The sequence below is a fragment of the Trachemys scripta genome, chromosome 13, assembly GCF_013100865.1.
Source record: "Trachemys scripta elegans isolate TJP31775 chromosome 13, CAS_Tse_1.0, whole genome shotgun sequence".
In the NCBI taxonomy this organism is placed as follows: Eukaryota; Metazoa; Chordata; order Testudines; family Emydidae; genus Trachemys; species Trachemys scripta.
The window spans coordinates 12,220,651-12,241,361 of NC_048310.1; the positions used below are offsets into that span (position 1 = coordinate 12,220,651).

Sequence of the window (20,711 nt, forward strand, 5' to 3'; positions counted from 1 at the left end):
AAATATTTTGTCCTTCGTGTTTCTCAGTAAATCTGCATGCCATGACGGTTATGTGGATGTATCCAAGAGACAATATAGACTAGTCTCTGGATTGCTTTTACTATCCTTTGAAAAACTGGATGCTTTAGGCAGACAAGATAACATGCAACTTTATTTACAGCCAGCCAAGGAAAGTAGAGAACCTTCATCTTAACTCATGCTTCAGGGCACGGTAAAATGATTGTGACAGACCAGGGAAGAATTCATCTCTGTCTGAAAGGAAGTATTATATGGTTGTCTAAAGGTCCGATCCAAAAGCCCACTGAGAGCAACAGAGATACTATATACTCCAATGACTTTAGATTGGACCCTAAAGCATTTTAGGGTTTTTCCATTTTCCTTTGAAGGATCAGGTAATGAGCATTGCCAGCGATAGAATACTGGATTTGATTAACCAGTTGGCTGATTCATAATGGCAAAACGTACATTCAAGTTTTTCCCCACAAACAAACAGGTCATGGGATGCATAGTTAGGTGACCAATCACAGCCCATGTGAGTCTAAAATGGAAGTGGAGTTCAGAGTGGTCTAACACAGGTGTAAGAGATCCAATAGTTGCAAGGAGAAATTGGGATAAAGCAGGAAATGCAAGAAAATAGTGCAAGTATTACTATTTGGAAACAAGTTTGTATGGAGAGGCTATGGTGAAACCATAGACTATTTTGGGTGCCAAAAACAAGTCTCCCTTTATTCACCAGCCAGCCCATTACAGCCAACAAAAGGGTAGTGAAACATCTAAGTCATTGTTAACAACACTGGGAAAGAATCCTGCCTAAAATCAATTTTGCAGACTGACACACTTAAGGTAGTGCAAATTATTTTGGAAGGGCAGTGCAAGAAAAATTGAAATTGAAAAAAGAAAAAAAAATTAGTTTGGAAGAGTTAAATATTAACTGAAGATTTCAAATCAAGTTTTAATGCATTTGTTCAGTGCCTAGCACAATAGGGCCAAATTTGGTTGTCACCTCTCTTGCCTATTACAAGTGTTAATTAATAAATCCAGAACTAGGGATATCTTCCTTTAGTGCAGGGATCGGCAAAGTTTGGCACGCGGCTCGTCAGGGTAAGCACCCGCGGTTCGCCGTCCTGGGCCAATGGGGGCGGCAGGAAGCCGTGGCCAGCACATCGCTCGCCCGCGCCGCTTCCCACCGCCCCCGTTGGCCCGGGACGGCGAACCGCGGCCAGTGGGGCTGCGATCGGCCAAACCTGCCGTGTCAGCAGGTAAATAAACTGGCCCGGCCTGCTAGGGTGCTTACCCTGGCGAGCCGCGTGCCAAACGTTGCCGACCCCTGCTTTAGTGTAAGGAATTTTCCACAGCCTCATTTTCATAATTTCCAATGTAAATAATTTTCTATAATCAGAACAACACATCACATTTGTTTAGACTGTAGGTAACTTTGGGACTCAAGTGACTCATGTCCATCAAAACAAGGTATATTTACTGTTAAATTGTTTTCATGCCTCTGGATTTTATTTAACAGTTTCAAATTGTGATAATACCATACTCCTTTAAGGTAATACCCCAGTATCAAATGTTAATCCTGTGGGGGCTGGGAGAAATGGGGCCAAATTCAGCATCAAAGCCCTATTGTATTACTGTGCTCTGTAATTGCATATTTTAGAGAACAGAAATAAGACAACCATCCATGGGTACCAGCAGTGTAAACTCATTTCTATTGAAAAAATGCTGCTGGTTTCCTTTAGACCATAGTCACTGGTAACAGTGCATGCACAATTCACTCCTTTGTAAACAGAGTTTTAGGCTTAAACCAAAGAAAGGATAACCTGCGGCTCAGCTAGCCTGTGGGGTGGCTAGCTATTCTACTTGGGTGGCTAGTCGTGGGAAACTTACCTGCTGTAATTCCACTCTCTGAACGCATCATAGAAATTGATCCCCACTCTTGTGTTTTGGGCTTCTGGAACAAAGCCTGAACTTCCAAAATGTGAAGTTGTGCAGGGCCGCTGAATCCACACAACATCTCCTCTTCCACAGAAGGTGGTACGTTTCACCTCTGTAGAGCATGCTTGTTCCCTTCTTTCTGAGCAAGAGGTTGAAGCAATTACCTATGAGAACTTATGTATCTAACCGCTTCACTTTGAGATGTCAGTATAATCAGTGCATTAGTTGGATGGCCACAGCCATCTATGCACTAAGAAATGCATTCTCTGGTTCTACAATAAAGCAGTGGGAAAGTACTCTTAAAACCAAAGCATAAACATTGCTACAAATAGTAACAGATAAAATGGATTCATCCAGCCATAGTTCATCTGTCTCTCACAAGAATTGGATGGGTGAGAAGGAATCCAGTCATGCATCTTCAGAGAATCAGAATTACATGCAAGTAATTTCCCCTTCTCTCAATATACCATGCTGACTGGGTTCCTGCTGACGCGGCAGGTTTCTAGAGACCAAGAAACTTGAGGGGAGTTTCCACAAAGCAGCAGACTCACCAAATCATGGAGAACTAGAATGGCAAAAGGCAGTTTTGTACACTCAAGATTGTGGAGACTTCCAGGACACTCCCCAATCTGAGAATGTCAGGGAAATATTAAATAGGGGACAAGCAGCATAGGGCATGCATTGCAAGGCAGGTATGTAGAAGGATTTATTGTTTGCGTTACACAATTTCAAATAGGGATACAGATGCCCACCAGCTGAGCCTGTCGGCTTGATAATAAAAACATTTAAGAAAGCAGGAAAAGCCAAAAGCCTCCCCAAGAAAAGACTGATTTGACAAAGGAATATCCTGCAACAGAAGAGTCACCTCCATCTAGCATATTGGTTAAGTCCTACATAGTAAAGAGGGAAACATTCTCAGTTTTGCGCTGGGAGCTGTCACCAGAAAGGACGGGCTATAGATCACTTCCATCAGGTCTCCAGAAACAAAAACTTCTACATAGATGAGTGACTGGTTAGTGTCAAACATACATCCAATACCCGCCCTCTTCCTGTGGGTAAGCAAGTGTTCCTTTGCCTTTACAAAACTGAAAACAGGATCTTGGATCCTTATTATTACTAGTTAACAAAATATACTAAGGAGTTGCTCTGGGATCCGTGCATGACTTTTAAAATGACCAACTAAGCATATACTTGAAGGGATATGCCGAGTGCTTAATCCAGCCTCCTCCTTTCTGCTGCAGCCAAAAGGGTTACTCCTTTAGTCAATAAAGTAACTGGACATACACCAGCTTAGTGAGAGGCAACACAACATTGAAGATAAGATACTCAAGTTTGAGAGAGAGAAGCCAAAACTCTAGAGCTCAATAATGACCCTAGATTAGTAAACATGCCCCAAGGCTACCAAAGAATAGACCAGAGACTGCAATGAGCTCAGGTAGCCAACACGCATCCCAAATACATCTACAAGTAGAGAATGTGGCTACCTAAAGGCAATTACCAATTGGACAGCACAGGAAGCTGCATAATTTGACTTAATGGAATTTGAATGAAGATCTGGTGACCACAGTTAAAGGAGAGAGGCTCAGGCTTCATCATTTGTCTATATGAATTATGTATTTTGTTCTTCTTTGGACTTCAGGCCCATTGGAATCATGTCTTATGGTGCATCTAACCACAAGTACCAGAATACTATTGCAAAAATCAAAATTCAAGTTTCACTATGGTCTGAGCTGGTACTTGCCACCTTCTGGCAAATACTCCCAGTTAGAACAGTGTGCCACCTTCTGGCAAATACTCAGTGTTAGAACGGTGTATCACGTTTCTCTCAGTTTATGAAGACTGCAGGACTCAAGGCCTCTAGACAGCTCAAACTGGGTGCTCTGGTGCAAAGCACAAACCTTATCTTCCCCAAGGCAGACACAGATGCGTTGGTGCCAGGTATGTTAAGGGTGACCTATTTGTACACAGACAGGCCAATGCTCCAAGTCCCCTCAAAGATACCGACTGGCATTCTTGTCAGAAATACACCAAGCCTCTGTTCTGCGCCACCACCAGGTAGCACTGACCCAGCATATTGGAAGTAGGAACAGCAAATGAGCTCCAGGACTCCAAGATGTGCCTGTGTTGGGAGAGTATCACTGTCGCGCCCAGCTCTGATGTGATCCAAGATTATCTGCTACTGCATCAAGCTCCAACTGCACAGCAAGCCCTGATAGAGCAATGGTGCTGCCAGTGCCCTGCAAGTTCACCATACTTTGATGAAATGGTAAGGCAATCTAGGGCCCAACATTACAAAGTCCTCTGGTGTGCCGAGCTCTGACAACATGCTAAGACAACAGATCTTGCTAGTGTGTTGAGACATTCTGACCCCACTGCAGTACTCCAAACACCAATGGAGCCACAACCATCTGAATCCTGGAATTCCACTGCAATTGCCACCACCAAACCAAATCACACTTTGAGTCTCCTACCAACACAGATAGAGTATTGTGCCTTTTACACACTGATCTTCAGAGCTGTGCCCTTTCCATAAACTGGAGACAGGGGAGCATGGAATCTGTTCCAAATATTTCTGGATGGCACACACAGGTGCTCTAAGGCAAGGTACAGCTGCAACCAGCCTTCTAGACTGACCTTCAAGGCAGAACTGGATGCTCCTGAAATAAAGTTACAAGAAAATACAAAAGTTAGTAACACCTCAGAAATACTAAAAGAAAGAAAAAAAAAGTGATGCAAGGCTGAAGACTGGAGCTCATAGCAGAAATTCACATCAGAATAACTGCCTCTCCATTGAAATATATGACTGTTGTAACTGACCAGTTAGGAGAAGACAGTAGATGAAGGAAATCTCCATGCTTTGAGTATCATCAGCTTTTAACAGATGACTGCTGAAGGGGAATGTTTTACAGTGAAACCAGGGGCAGGAGGGGCTGCTGAGCTCACTGTGCAGAGGACCAATGTACCTGCTGCTATACAGGGAAGCCTCAAACACTCTGAACTTTAGGGAGAACTCCCTAGACTGTTCTGGAAGAGTAAGATTTAAGAGTAGTAATTTAGTGAACAGGCTTTCAGAGAACTCAGTCGTTACAAGTCTAATAGTTTCTATGGTTTTTGGTAAGGTTCGTAGTTATAGTCTAACCAATATACTATTCCTCAAATTAGCAAATAACTGTGCTATGGGTAGGTGAATTACAATGTAACCTGATGATTTGTTCTGATCTTTCACTCACACAGACATTCTAATATTTAGAATTTCCTTGATTTTGTTTGCATCAGAACCAGGGTTTCTTGCAAATCACAGTTTAGAAACACAAATCCCTCCTTGAAAAGTCCAAAAATACTTTAGACCTGTATGCTGTTTTATTACAGTATGTGCAGTGAAGTTACTGCATGATAACTTTCAGAGTTAAGTATCTCAAAAATTCTTTTTATACCCCGTTAACACCAACACTGATTATACCAATTCAGAGAGAATTAAAAACAAGTGTCGCTACTCACATTAGTTGCACTTTAAATTATATACGCAATAGTCAGCAAATTTGTGATCCAGGTTCATTTTTGGGACAACTGCTTGGAAACTACATCTACTAATAAATTCCTCAACATCTATTTTTGTATAGGACGGGTAAATCTTGCCATATTATAATCTTGTCAAATCTAAGACCTTAAAAAAAACAAAAAGCAGCTTATGCCAAAAAGGGCTTTTTTGGTGAGCGAGATGTGTCAGGATTAGATAGGCCTACTTTTGCGTCAAGACAGTAAGCCCAGGTCTGAGCCAGAAGTATATAGCTATAGACAAATATAAAAGCCTGAACGGAGGTTCAATGGACGTGTCGATATAGCTTTATAACAGATCAACAACGGTAGGCACCACGAGGACATTCATTTTAAAAGTTCAAACTTACATTAACAGGTTACAAACATGTATACATATTCTATGTTTAAGTTACATATACAACAGCTTAAGTACCTTATGCATGAAAAGGTTTTTTTAGACCAACTGCATATGGGCAACTACATTCAACGTAGATAACTTGGTCAGTCCCTTCTCCCGCTCCCCACCCCAATAACTTAGTTTCAAACCACAAGGAAAACAATGTTATTAAGTAGCACTCAATGGCTTGTTCCAAACTTCTGACAAACCAAGGAACACAATTCTGCACAGGTCTGTGTTTCTACTGAACTGAACTGTGACTCCATTGTATTCCAGGCCAAGTCAGCCAGAAGAAAGTCATCCATAGCTGTCTGTGTCTCATTGCTGGTAAGGAATAGGCTTCCAAGGGTCTCAAAGCAGCTATCCATAGTCTGTGTTTCAGCACTATTCAGCTGGACTTTATTTTCTATATTTTGACTAGGTATATTTTTAGCAGCAGAGGGTATTTCTGTCTGGGTTTCGGTATCAGATGAGTCAGTGCTCATGGAGAAGCTGGACTGCTTCAAAATACTTCCCAAAGGCAAATGGGTGCTACTGTCTAAGAAGGAATTTAAGTCTGTCTGTGTCTGGGTATCAAACATTTCCAAACCTAAGAAGTTAGAATTTCCTCTGCAGCTATAGGATTGAGTGGCACTGTCCGAAAAAAATAAGTCAGTCTGTGTTTCAATGTCCAGAGATTCCAAGACCGGCTCAGAGTTCAGGTTACCAAGTTCACTCTCCTCAGTTTGTGTTTGAATATTGGAAGCTGAAAAGAACTCTTCAATGTCAAAGTCTATTCCCGTGCTCTGTGTAGGGCCAGATGGCAGATGTGTATCAGCACCAGAGCTAGTGTCAGACAAAAGACCACGATTATCCAATGTCTGGCCAGACATGTTACCTGAAAAGATGTTTTCCAGATCACTTAGTAAGTCCATTGTCTGGGTTTGATTATCTGTCATATTTTGCTGTGGGAGTATATTAGTCTGTGTATTGAAGTTGATAATGGGTTCAGATTTTATTGTATCCTGACTCAGGGTCTTGCAGTTACTTCTTTGTAGCAATCTTTGATCCATGTTTGCAGCCATTAAATTGTTTTCTGTGAGCCCAATCTGGGTTGAGACACTGTACGCTGAATGAACACTGTCAAAAATGTCATTGCACATTACAGCCTGGTCCATTTGTACTCTCCCATCAATAGAGTTCTGCGTTCTATTGGTTTGAGTCTCTCTAGAAACACCACATGACTGGAAACAAGCCTGAGCAAAAGCATCAGTCTGGGCAGCTATGGATGAAGTCAGTTTAGAACTGGGCAACAGTGTCTGAGTCTGAACACTAACTGGTAGCGAAACCTGTGAACTGAATGTCAGGTCTGTCTGAGAGCAAGAGGATACAGAAGAATCAGGAGTCCAGGCTGCAGCTGGCATAAAGTTCTGTGAAATGTAAGATAAGTCAGTTTGTACATTTATTGAAGAGATTTTATTCTTGTGACACATGCTCCCCAGCTCTTGTACTGTACTATTTGATGTTACCTTACCCAAATTGACTTGAACACTGGTGCTAACTGGTTCAACACCAGAATTTGCCGTTTTTGAAATAGGCACTGTGTCTTTAAATACAAGTGCTTCAGCCTCCAATGCTGGTATCAGAATTCCTATAGACTGAGGTAATAAGTGAACAGTACTCATAACAGAGCCTTGATTATCAACAGCCACTACAACAGGTTTGACAGAGGAATCTGTTGCTGATACAAAAATAGGCAAGTGAGCAAACTGCATTACTGGAAGTTTAACCAAAGCTACTTTGGGCTTTGGCAAAAGCATCTTCGGTGTACACTTTGGCTGTGAGAGCGTTTGCTTACTGATATTAGAACTGCAGGAGCCTTCAAAGGAGGCCATTAGTTTCATCTCAGATGATTCCAATTCCTGAGTGCAAGTACTACTGGTGCGTGCACTGATGAATGCTTCACCCGTTTTCTCTGCCAAGTGCTGATTGGAAACCTCAGTGCACATTTTCCTTTTCTTACTAGGTGGATCCCTGTAAACATGATACATTAAGAATTTATCTCACAGTTTAGAGACCAACAACAAAATCCTCCCTCCCAACTCTTTCAATCATGGCACTAGACCTTGTGGGAGTGGAGGTATAAGTTAAATCCTTCCGTAGGCCTGAATTGGCAGAAAAACTAATCCTGACCATGAGATTTTTTTTTTTTTTTACTTTAATAAGGAAGAGAATGAGGAAAATGCTAAAAGAGTAACCTCTCAGCATTTTGGGTTATGGTGTTTAAGAAAACGTTCAAAGAGTTTCCAAAGTAGGTAGTTACAGTGTTATAGAAAATTGGAGCCTAGGTTTTCTAACCCTTGCATACAAGAATGCACAAGTATTATAATCTTGCAGCATCTCACTCTGCAAAACACATACAGTAGTAGGATTCAGTAAATAGATTGCTTCATGCATGCACACTATTAGGAAGATTTATGCACATTTTATAGATGGCAATTTTTAATACTTATCTTTTTATTAACTGCCAATCTTATTGTTTTACTAATGAAAGCAACTGACACTTATGGTGCTGTATAAGTGTTAAGAGTAAAAATATTTAATTAACATTGCTTACTTCAGGCTACAGAACTACACTGGGCGTGCACATTCCCCATCCAAGAGCATTCCCTTTCTACTTTCATAGGACTGCAGGTCACACAGTTCCAACAAGAATCAATAGTAGCTCTAACAACAAATGCAATAAATGTCACCAGCAATAAGAGGACCACAGCTGGTAGCACTTCTTGTGCTAGACACTAGAAGCTTGATCTTACATAGTACTGGACACTCAATTCCCATTGCCATCAATGGAGCTAGGACTGCTTTAAGTAACGGAAGGAAGAAGTAGCAAACTGCATTAGTGTTAGTGGGAGTTAACTGCATATAGGTAGGAGACGGGCCCACCTCCTATCAACCGAAAGGAGTTAATTATGAGGCACATGTAGGAAGATGTCATAATACTTAATATAAAATAAATTAAATCACTTAATCAACAATAGCTTCACTGTTACCTGTGCTCTGCAGGGATCTCATGGCCAGTTCTGTAAACATGAGACAGTAATGCTGTTCTGCTGGCATAAGGGCACCCACAAGTACATTGGAAAGTCTTGCCACAGTCTTCTATATGTCGTTTCAAGTCCCATTCCGTGCCATATGAGTTGCTACATTTATCACATTTGTGCTTCTTTTCAGCATGCATTTTCATAAAGTGCTAAAATTCACAGTGAAAGTTAGACAAGTTAGCAATACAAAGGAATTGGTTAAGAGTCATTTCTTTACAAGACAGATACAGTGTTACACATGCAAAACAATTTAGGAGATATGCTAGTCTTGGAGAAGAGTGAAAAAACTATCCTTAATTAGAAACAGTTTTAAGAATTCAATAGAAATATTTAGGCATTTCATTGAAAAAAGATTTAAAAATTTAAATATTTTCTTGCACTGCTCGAGGCACAAACAATACAATACTATTCTAAAGCCGTGAGAACTACAGAATGAAGAGAAGTCTAGTTTCATTGTCCAAGCTGAGGTGAGGGCAAAAAGTAAACAATGAAAATTTGCTTAAATTAGTTTTAATAGTTTTAATTAGTTATTTGTATATATAAAAAACAGTAGTTTAAATGTGATTTTACACCATCATTGACCTTCTAATTAATTTCCCTTGTTTTACTTGGGAATAAGTCTTCATACAATACCAGAGAATGAACTTGTTGGCAATCTCATACACCTGGTCATTCATTTTATGTCATCAATTCCCACAGCTTTTAGATATAGATTAACTACTGCCACTTAACACTTACAGGGCCTCCTCCTGTACCATTGACATCAATGGGAGATTTGCCATTGACTTCAGTGGGCACAGGATCAAGCCCACAGTGCCTCTCATTCAAGGATCTTGCTGTTTATTAACATTATTTAAATAATCAAAATACCCATCCTGAGAGAAGCATTCTCTCTCTTTCAAAAAAAACACTAGAACAAAGAGGAGAGGCTAAGTGAGTTGTCCAAAGTTCACAGAGCAAGTAAACAGAACCCTTTATTTATGGCCCTGAGCGCTAGCCACTAGACCACATCACTACCATGCTGGATCATGCAACTGACTGACACTGAAGATGAGTCACAAATGTTGGCAGTTGGATTTTCAACAGAAAATAATACTTTTCATAAAGAATGCATAAGTGACATTTTCTTAACAAGAGAGAATCCTGATTAACATGCAACAGAAAGTCATCAGTCTAAAGACATCAACTCTTGAGACAAAAGTACAGGAGTTAGTCTTATTTCTTATCCATTTAAAATGGCTAATAATTTTAAACCAGCTTATTGCCCTTGGTCTTTTTGTTATAATTGGACATTTATGGAAAAATGTTAGCCATAGGTTAGCTCTTTGGAAAATTTGTATCTGAATGACCTTTTCTAAGTTTTTCATTTTTTTTTAATCATTTTTTTTTTTAAAATGAGAACATGCCAGTGCCTGTTAGACACAAAGGCCCAAGTCTTCCAAAGTGGATGTGCAAACTGCCATCTGCACACAAACTGGGATTTCTCCACACACTTGCTCTGCAACTTGAGTATACACATTGGGACGTCTGGCACGTGTGTTTGGATACAGGAAGGTATATTCACTCTTGAAGATTGGCCCATGTTGTCCCCAGATTCCTCTTATACTATTACTCAAGGAAAAGTAGTCCAGAAAAAAAAAATACCTGTTTTACAAGTGAAAATTGGGAAAATGGTCTGTTTGGTCCTCTAGGGCAGCCTTCAATAGGACAGCAGTAGAATTTCTGTGTAGTTTTCAAACCCTTCCTTATTGATGCATTTATTTTTCCATCCTGAAAAAGTAAATTTTTATTAAAAGTTGGCAAATGGGTCTGTACTATTAATACAGTGTTCAGAATACAGATTAAATTTTGCTCAACGTTTACCAGCCTTGACATTCAAGCTGAAAACTCTTTGCTAAGTGAATTGGTAGATTACCCAGCTCAAATGGAATTGCTTATCTGTTCAGATACTATTTTGTAACTATACCAGCAGAACTCTTCAGGAATCACAACTGATGATCCTAGAGCAGTATGCTATTATTTTACTTCCAAATATTAAATTCTCCCCACCATAGAGGAAATATTTTCAGAATCTAAACAATTTATACATGATATTTCTTAACCTTTTAGAGTCCAAAATGAATGGATCTAAATATTCACTGCATTTCACTAAATATTTACAGTGTTCCAATACACTGTAGTTTTAATTTTTCAGAATTGCATTATGCTTGGTGTTTCCAACCGGTAAGGTTTCTACTTTACAATTTATATTTGCCTGGAACAATCACACTGCCATTAAAGTTGCTGAAACAAGTAAAATTAAAGAACTAGAGTTCCATGTGCCACTTAATAAACTTTTTGTGTGTGCTTGTATGCAGTCTAGATGTTCACAGCACTATACTACAGAACCAGAATACCAATAGGGACAGATTCTGCTTAGCTGTCTCTGGAAGAGACATCTCCCTCCCTAAGGAAGATTCCCTCAGTCTCAACCACATTATTCTGCTTTCCACATATTTCAGCCACCTGTGCCTGGACACTTAGGGATAGTAGCAGGCTACTAGCTAAGAAGGAATTTTGGGCTAAAATACTCAGCTGCACCCGAGCAAAACACAGTGCTGCTGAGAAGCATAAAGACAAAAGTAGCACCTCTTCTGTCCCTCCAGATCCTGGAACTGGCTGGGGATTACACTATAGGCACTAAGTATCAGAGGGGTAGCCGTGTTAGTCTGAATCAGTAAAAAGCAACAGAGGGTCCTGTGGCACCTTTGAGGCTTGCATCTGAAGAAGTGAGGTTCTTACCCACGAAAGCTTATGCTCCCAGTACTTCTGTTAGTCTCAAAGGTGCCACAGGACCCTCTGTCGCTTTTTACTATAGGCACTACAACCCTGGAGATCTCTCTCTGGTACCAACTTCTGCAGTGTGAAATTAGATTTAACTTGCTCTGATGCGTCCAGGGGCAGACTGCTAATCTGATGTTGGATCCAGGAACCAGCCCCATAAGGCCTCCCTGATGAAGGCACAGAGCCTCTGCTGCTTATCAATGCAAGCTCAAGGTGTGAAGGCCCTACGATAGAGCAGCAATCCAAGTAATGGTTTACCACCCCAGGCAGAATAGCAGGTACCCACATCTGTCTCCAGAACATAGAGGGACACATCACAACACTGCTTACATACATCCTTCTTACTTGAGACCTCAGAACCCTGTTAGACATATTGGTAATAGCCAGAGAACCGTAGGGCCAAAATAAAAACCTACCAGTACAACAGTGCAACACCAGAAGTTGAGTTTTGGATTAAAAAGACCCAAGAAATCACCCCGGGAACAGAGAGAAGGTCCCTGCACCTGATCACAGAAATGCATAAGCTGAGGTAGTTTGGGACTGCACAACTTTTTATAACTTCTGCTTCAAACATCTTAAGTGAGAAGGGTGCTCATGCAGCTCCAACAGGCGTCATTTTCCAGAAAGTTCCTGCAGCATAGCATGAGGCGAATCAAAGTGAAGCTTTAACAGCTACCAAACCAAGATACATTACGTCTTCAATGAATGGAACATAATCAATGCTATACAAGTTTGTCAAGCAACTTATGTTTCTAAGCATTCAAACCTGGTTTCTAGTAAAAGACATTTTGTTGCAAGTTAGTTTTACTAATACTACAAGTCCATACAATGAAGTTCAAAGAATATAATGAATGAGATGGTCAACTCTCTATTTTCACCAAAAGCAAACCTAACAGATTCTTGAACTTTGTCAATTAAATGTTTTGTGGAGTTTTGGGATAAAGTTTTTACTTTCACCTCTTTTCCTCTGACTCTTGAAAGTATCAAAATTAATTACAGTCCGAGAAAACTAAAAACCACTAAGTTCCAAGATCGTTATCTTGTTACACCACGGTCCACCACCACGACATTACTAAGGGTCAGATTGATTATTTATGTTGTAAAGGTTTAGTACAGAGGTTCTCAAACTGTGGGTCGGGACCCCACAACCCCGTTTTAATGGGGTCGCCAAGCCTGGCGTTAGATTTGCTGCGGTCTGGGGCCCAAGCCCCACCTTCCGGGCTGAAGCATGAGGACTTCAGTCAATGGTGGAAGGGCTTTAGCTTTGACCCGCTGCCGGGGGCAGTGGGGCTTGGGATTGGTCTTTGGCCCCCCTACCCAGTGGGGGCTTCGGCTTTGATCTCCCCAGCCAGCGTGGTGGGTCGCAGGTGGGCTCAGGCTTCGGTCCCCCACTCCTGGGGCCAGGTAGTAAATTTTGTGGTCAGAAGGGGGTCATGATGCAATGAAATTTGAGAACCCCTGGTATGGTAGGTGCGTAAAGAAGCAGATAGTCACCTAGTGGAATTATCAAAAGTGCCTAGACACCTAGCTATCACTGACTGTCTAGGGTGCTTTTGATAATTCCACTAGGTGACTATCTGCTTTTTTAGGCACTTAGTTAGCAAGTTGGACTTACCTGCTAAAAGGGTTTAGTAAGAGAGGTAAGCTGTAAAACAATGCTGAATATGGAAGAGGCAACTCTAGATATATTAGTAAAAAGTTTCCAAAGTTGGGACTATGTGTATGTAGCTCTAAACTAAAGTATCATTCAGTCAGTCACGACCAGGTAAAGTGTCATTAGAATCTGTATCTCCAAAAATCTAATCTCCATAGACACTATGTGTCTGAGCCACACAAGTGTTCCAATACTAGCCTAAGCTATTACCAAATGGAAAGTTGAGTACAAGGAATCTCATGAGTGTTCACGGCACTGTGATAACAGTTCTGAGAGCTATTACAGCAGTTTATGTGGAGAAAGAACACATTGTATTTTCTTCCCTGATAGCAAACTTGGAACACAACAGTTAAATACTGCAGTAACTATGGTTCAAAACGATGGCCTGCGTGGGTCCAGGAGTGCTGTGTGCTTGGAATGCACAAGCTTGGAATGTTTAAAAGAACAATGTCTGCTGAAACTGCGCACAAATCCTATGTATCCCTCTCCAACCTGGAGACTTTCATAAATAACCAACCCTCCACACAAATGGACTTTACTAAAATAAGACAGGAGATCTACATTACACACTTCACCTCTCTACAAAGGAAAAAGGACCGTAAGCTATCTAAAATCCTACCTGCCACATGGGGTCACAACAGGGGTACCCCTAACTCACCCAACAATATTGTCAATTTATCCAGCTACACACTCAACCCAGTAGAAGACTCTGTCCTATCTCGGGGACTCTCTTTTTGCCACAGCACCCCCACGAACATGATACAGTTCTGCGGTGATCTGGAAGCCTACTTTCGCCGCCTCCGACTCAAAGAATACTTTCAAGATAACACTGAACAGCGCACTGATACACAGATACCCTTCCACCAACAACACAGGAAGAAGAACTCCACATGGACTCCTCCTGAGGGTCGAAATGACAGTCTGGACCTATACATAGAATGCTTCTGCCGACGTGCACAGGCAGAAATTGTGGAAAAACAACATCGCTTGCCTCATAACCTAAGTCGTGCAGAACACAATGTCATCCACAGCCTCAGAAACCACCCTGACATTATCATCAAAGATGCTGATAAAGGAGGTGCTGTTGTCATCATGAACAGGTCTGACTACCAGAAGGAGGCTGCCAGACAACTCTCCAATACCAAATTCTACAGCCCACTTTCCTCAGATCCCACTGAGGAATACACTAAGAAACTGCACCATCTACTCAGGACACTCCCTACACTAACACAGGAACAAATCAGCATATCCTTAGAGCCCCGACCGGGGTTATTCTATCTACTACCTAAGATCCACAAACCTGGAAATCCTGGACGCCCCATCATCTTGGGCATTGGCACTCTCACTGAAGGACTGTCTGGATATGTGGACTCCCTACTCAGACCCTACGCCACCAGCACTCCCAGCTATCTCCGTGACACCACAGATTTCCTGAGAAAACTACAATGCATTGGTGACCTCCCAGAAAACACCATCCTAGCCACCATGGATGTAGAGGCTCTCTACACAAACATCCCACACACAGATGGAAGACAAGCTGTCAGGAACAGTATCCCTGATGATGACGCAGCACAACTTATTGCTGAGCTCTGTGACTTTATCCCCACGCACAATTATTTCAAATTTGGTGACAATATATACCTCCAGACCAGTGGCACCTCTATGGGCACCCGCATGGCCCCACAATATGCCAACATTTTTATGGCTGACCTGGAACAACGGTTCCTCAGCTCTCGTCCACTCATGCCCCTTCTCTACCTATGCTATCTTGATGACATATTCATCATCTGGACCCATGGGAAGGAGACCCTGGAAGAATTCCACCATGATTTCAACAGCTTCCACCCCACCATCAACCTCAGCCTGGACCAATCTACACGGAGGTCCACTTCCTAGACACCACCGTACAAATAAGCGATGGCCACATTAACACCACTCTATACCGAAAACCCACCGACCGCTACGCCTACCTTCATGCCTCCAGCTTCCACCCCGGTCACATCACACGATCCATCGTCTACAGCCAAGCACTGAGGTACAATCGCATCTGCTCCAACTCCTCAGACAGAGACCAACACCTACAAGATCTTCACCAAGCATTCTCAAAACTACGATACCCACACAAAGAAATAAAGAAACAAATCAACAGAGCCAGACATGTACCCAGAAGCCTCCTGCTACAAGACAGGCCCAAAAGAGAAACCAACAGAACTCTACTGGCCACCACCTACAGTCCTCAGCTTAAACCTCTCCAACGCATCATCAGTGATCTACAACCCATCCTGGACAATGATCCCTCACTTTCATAGACCTTGGGAGGCAGGCCAGTCCTCGTCCACAGACAACCTGCCAACCTTAAGCATATTCTCACCAGCAACCACGCACCGCACCATAACAACTTTAACTCAGGAACCAACCCATGCAACAAACCTCGATGCCAACTCTGCCCACATATCTACACCAGCAACACCATCACAGGACCTAACCAGATCAGTTACAACATCACCTGCTCATTCACCTGCACGTCCACCAATGTTATATATGCCATCATATGCCAGCAATGCCCCTCTGCTATGTACATTGGCCAAACTGGACAGTCACTACGCAAGAGGATAAATGGACACAAGTCAGATATCAAGAATGGCAACATACAAAAACCTGTAGGAGAACACTTCAACCTCCCTGGCCACACAATAGCAGATGTGAAGGTAGCCATCTTACAGCAAAAACACTTCAGGACCAGACTCCAAAGAGAAACTGCTGAGCTCCAGTTCATTTGCAAATTTGACACCATCAGATCAGGATTAAACAAAGACTGTGAATGGCTGTCCAACTACAGAAGCAGTTTCTCCTCCCTTGGTGTTCACACCTCAACTGCTAGCAGAGCACCTCACCCTCCCTGATTGAACTAACCTCATTATCTTCATACTGATTTATACCTGCCTCTGGAGATTTCCATTACTTGCATCTGAAGAAGCGAGGTTCTTACCCACGAAAGCTTATGCTCCCAATACTTCTGTTAGTCTTAAAGGTGCCACAGGACCCTCTGTTGCTTTTTATGTATCCCTTGTGTCCCTCAACCACAGGACACATCAGCGGATGCCACTCAATTCCTTCTAATTGCTTTTGAGCTGAGATCCACCTAGGCCAACTTGACCAATAATCAACAAATCTAACTGGCTATTTCCCTAAGAAAATATGAGGTTTTGGTGCCTGGGGAACTATTATATGTTTGTATTCCCGTAGCACAATGTGGCCAGGGCCTCCAGGTACCACAACAATACAAATAATGAATAAAATGATGAATGATCTTTAGAAAAAAAAAAAAAAACCCAAGCTACTCTTAACAGTATCTGTTATTCTTGAATCTTTTAAAAAAATATATTAAAAGATATCACATACAAAACCACTGAGATACAAACCAAACACTAAGTATGCATATACTGTTAAACAAGTTTATACATTTCACACTGAAGGGCATTCTAAATAAAAAAGCTGTTGCTAGAAAATGCATCATTCTCCCCATTGTAATAGAATAAACATGATACACTAACCTAGAACAGCCCATCAACACCTATATAAATCTTCTAAACACTGGCTTTAGAAACAATTGGATAGTTTACTGTGTTTCTAAAGAATGCTAACTATCCCTTGCAGAGGGCTTTAAAACTGAGAATGGGACCTTCCCATCTAGATGTTAGATAAATCAGAAGGCAAGAAGGACCCAGGGGACACAGATGTAGTGCTGGACAAATGGTAGGCAGTCAATGCTCAAGTACACACTTGGGGTCAGGTTGGGAGCATGGGTCAGTATGCAGACCTGGTGTGTATTACTTTCGTGCATGCCCAGGGCTGTCAGCACCAGAGATGGCAGTCAATATCAGGACCAAGAGGATCTAGTTTAAGTGCAGACTCACGGACTTTGGTACTTGGAACCAACTGTCTTAGGTGCACACCAAGAGCTCCAAAAGTGCTGGAGCACCCACAGGGAAAAAAAATAGTGGGTGCTCAGCTCCTCTCCCTCTCCCCCAGAGCCTCCTGCCCCCTGGCAGGCCCAGCCCATCAGTGCCACCCCCTCCCGCCCCCCAGTGCCTCCCGCCCGCCACAATCAGCTGGAACTGCGGGGGGTGGGGAGGAGGGGTGGCAAGGAGCAGTGGGGGGGGGCATACTCAAAGGATGGGGCAGAACAATGGTGGGAAGAGATGGGGCAGGGCCTTGGGGGAAAGGGTGGAGTGGGGGCAGGGCCTGGGGTGGAGCAGGAGTCAAACACCCCCAGGGAAAGGGGAAAGTTGGTGCCTCTTAACAGCTAGACATGGTGCATGCTCAGAAGATCTCAAGAGGTGAGGAATAATGGGGACAAGCAGGATCTACACTTCCTTACATCGTGCACAGTGCTGGGCTGGGGAGTTTGATTCCGTGGCCTTGCTCAGGTGTATGCTAAAAGCCAAGTGTATGCATTTGTGGGAGGAAGGTTCAATACATGGGCCTTCCTTGGATCAGGGTTAGGGGATTTTTGAGGGGTGGAGGGGAGGGCCTGGTTAGACTTGCTCAGGTGCATGCTCAGGAACAAGCAAAATACGGGGTTCAGCACCTGGAGGGTCTTGCTCAGGAACAAGCTCAAGGCAAGGGGCATTCGGTATCTGGACCCAGTGGGCTGGGGGTGAGTACCTGGACCTGGTCAGGCTTGCTCAGATGCACACTCAGGGCTGGGGGTAGAGAATATGAAGGGTTTAGTACACGGGCTCAGATACGGGATCAGAGTAGGGAAGGTTTGGTACTTGGCCCCAGTGAGCCAGGGATGTGTTGTTCAGGTGCTGGGGGAGGGATAAAAGGGGTTAGGTATCCAGACCAGCTGGGCTGGGAGAGGGTCAGTACCTGAAACTGCCGAGTCTTGCTCAGAGCTGGGAGTGGGAATATGAGGGTTTCGATACCTGGTCCCAGCAGGCCAAGGGAGGTGGGTCATGCCCAGGTGCACGCTGAGGGGAGGGTCAGTACCCGGAGGCGCTGGGGCACGCCCAGGGCAGGGTCGGTACCCGGACTCGCTGGGCTAGGCCCAAGGCAGGGGAGGATTGTACCCAGACCGCTGGGCCGGGGAGGGTCAGTACCTGGACCCGGTGGGCCTTGCTCAGGTGCATGCTCAGGGCCGGGCTGTTGGGCAGGACCTTGCCGCAGCCGGGCACCGTGCAGAGAATGTTGGTCCGCACGGCCCGGGACAGCTCCGTCACCGACGGCCGCACGAGCTCCCGGGGGGCAGGGCGCTCCGCCTCAGGGGCCGAAGCCCGGGGCCACCCCGGCCCCTCTCCGCACCGTCCGGGATCTGCTGCCGCAGCATCTGGCGCCGCCATGTTGTTTTCGGCCGCTTACAAACAAACCGGCCTAGCAGCAGCAGCAGCAGCACTTCCGGGGGCGGGGGACGGAGGCAGCTCATCATGTCATCTTGGAACTTGAATATTCATAAGAGACGTGACGGGACTCGGCGCTGGCCACACCCCTTGGCACTGGCTCCGCCCATGGATACGCCTCCACTCTGCCCGGCATCGTTCAAGCTTCAGTTTTCCTTCTGGCGCGGGGCTGGGCCGGGTCGCCCCGTCCCCGAATAACCGTCACTCTCTTCTCACGGGGGGGAGCGCAGGGGGGTGCGGGCTTTGGGATAGGGCTGGGACCCAGGGGTTCGGGTCGGAGGGCAGGACGGGGATTAGGGTTGGGGCAGGCTCCAGGTCTCCCATTCTGTCTTGCTTGGTTCTTTACAGACTCAGGAAGACAACCCTCCATTTCAAATCTGTCTCAACAGCCATCACGATGAGAAACTCAAGTTAAAAAACTAGTAGTTGTGGCACCTTAGAGACTAATAAATTTGTTAGTCTCTAAGGTGCCACAAGTACTCCTGTTCTTCTTTTTGCGGATACAGACTAACACGGCTGCTACTCTGAAACCTGTCAAATTAAAAAGCTCTTGAAATTGAGATTGTGAATGCTATTCCAGGGCAAAGGGTGAATGTCCTGACCAATTACACAGCACTGAGACAAATGGCAGGATTTAAACCACCCTTCAACTTTAAGACCATCTATAATTTGTCTCCCACTACATCCCCACTTCCTAAACCTTCATTTTCTCTCACTGAGATCACCATTCACATCTCATTGCTTCTTATCTCCTACGCACCAGTCTGGGTTGATTAAACTAAGGTAGGTCATCTCTTTTTCTGTCCATAATCATATTTTGAAATATATATAAAATAAAAAATTCAGCTATGATATCAGTTTGATCAACTTACAAGCACACAGCATAGTTGTTTTCAGGATTCTTAACCCATGATCACATCCCTTCATCAATCCAGATCCACGCCTATGCTTTTGTGCCAGATTCAGCTTTGATTCCTCTCCTGTGATCTCTACCTCCCAAGTATAGTACTGGTAAGAAAATTAAAAAATACCTAATTCTCACATACATTTAAAGTATAGTTTACATAAGACATACCACCTACTTTTTTTTTAAACTATATATATTTAATGTAAATGGATGATAAAATAAGGTAGAGCTTAATGCTGCAAATACAAAAACTATTCTTTCCAATTCTCTCTCACATTTTTCATTGGCCCTGTCATATCCATAACTCTGGACTATACAGGCTTAACAAGGTAATCTTTATGCAAATATAAGGATCTGTAGATTCAGGATTAAGGACCTTTTCATTTTCCTCTTCCGATTATGCATTTGCACAGCAAAACCAACCTTTAAAAATGTCCTTATGTCTATGAAGGGATACAGTGAATATATGTTCATTTTGATCTCCTATGACTCGTGAAATCCTTTTAATTAACTACATAATGATCCAGGCTCAGAACATTCTTGAGGGTTATAAAAATTTGGAAGTTAACAGCAAGGTTTTTCCTTCAGGCATTAACAGAAATACTGCATTTCAAAATTATTTTAATCCACTTGAAAATGTATGGCTAATAAATGATATGTACATTACCCTATAAAATCTTATACTTTGAACGTATGTCCTCCCATTATATCAAACCGTAAAATAGACTTCTCTAAATGAAAGGAGGAAAGTATTAAAACTACTAATTTTATTCTTCATCTCCTCTCCTTGTGGTTACAAATAAATGTGACATGAAAATCAGATCTGGGTGTGAAAACTGAGTTAGATACATAAATATTATTTTCTCTACAGTAACTATGCTTCTTCAAGATGTGTTAGCCACATGGATTCCACTCTTGATGAACATGGGCATTGTGTGTGAGATTACATTCTTGAGGTCGCATTTGTGCC

General features: G+C 43.0%; 1 protein-coding gene across 1 annotated transcript; it reads right to left on the minus strand.

Moving 5' to 3' along the window:
- Positions 1–5,797: 5,797 nt before the first annotated feature.
- On the minus strand, positions 5,798–18,816 carry ATMIN (ATM interactor). Its single transcript, XM_034788178.1, has 4 exons — positions 18,538–18,816; positions 10,600–10,725; positions 8,905–9,104; positions 5,798–7,885 (listed from the first exon to the last, which is right to left on the minus strand). Exons 1-4 carry the CDS (start codon positions 18,775–18,777, stop codon positions 6,052–6,054), a joined length of 2,400 nt encoding a protein of 799 aa, XP_034644069.1. The 5' UTR covers positions 18,778–18,816; the 3' UTR covers positions 5,798–6,051.
- Positions 18,817–20,711: the final 1,895 nt, after the last annotated feature.

What these genes read in the sequence shown, in the direction of transcription:
- ATMIN (XM_034788178.1), bottom strand. Translation starts at nt 18,777, where the DNA reads ATGGCGGCGCCAGATGCTGCGGCAGCAGATCCCGGACGGTGCGGAGAG. An exon ending in GCAAGGCCCACCGGGTCCAG is followed by an intron (nt 10,726 to 18,537) that starts GTACTGACCCTC and finishes TTACTTTTTCAG; the next exon opens with GATGGAAAAATAAATGCATC. An exon ending in GAGATCCCTGCAGAGCACAG is followed by an intron (nt 7,886 to 8,904) that starts GTAACAGTGAAG and finishes TCATGTTTACAG; the next exon opens with GGATCCACCTAGTAAGAAAA.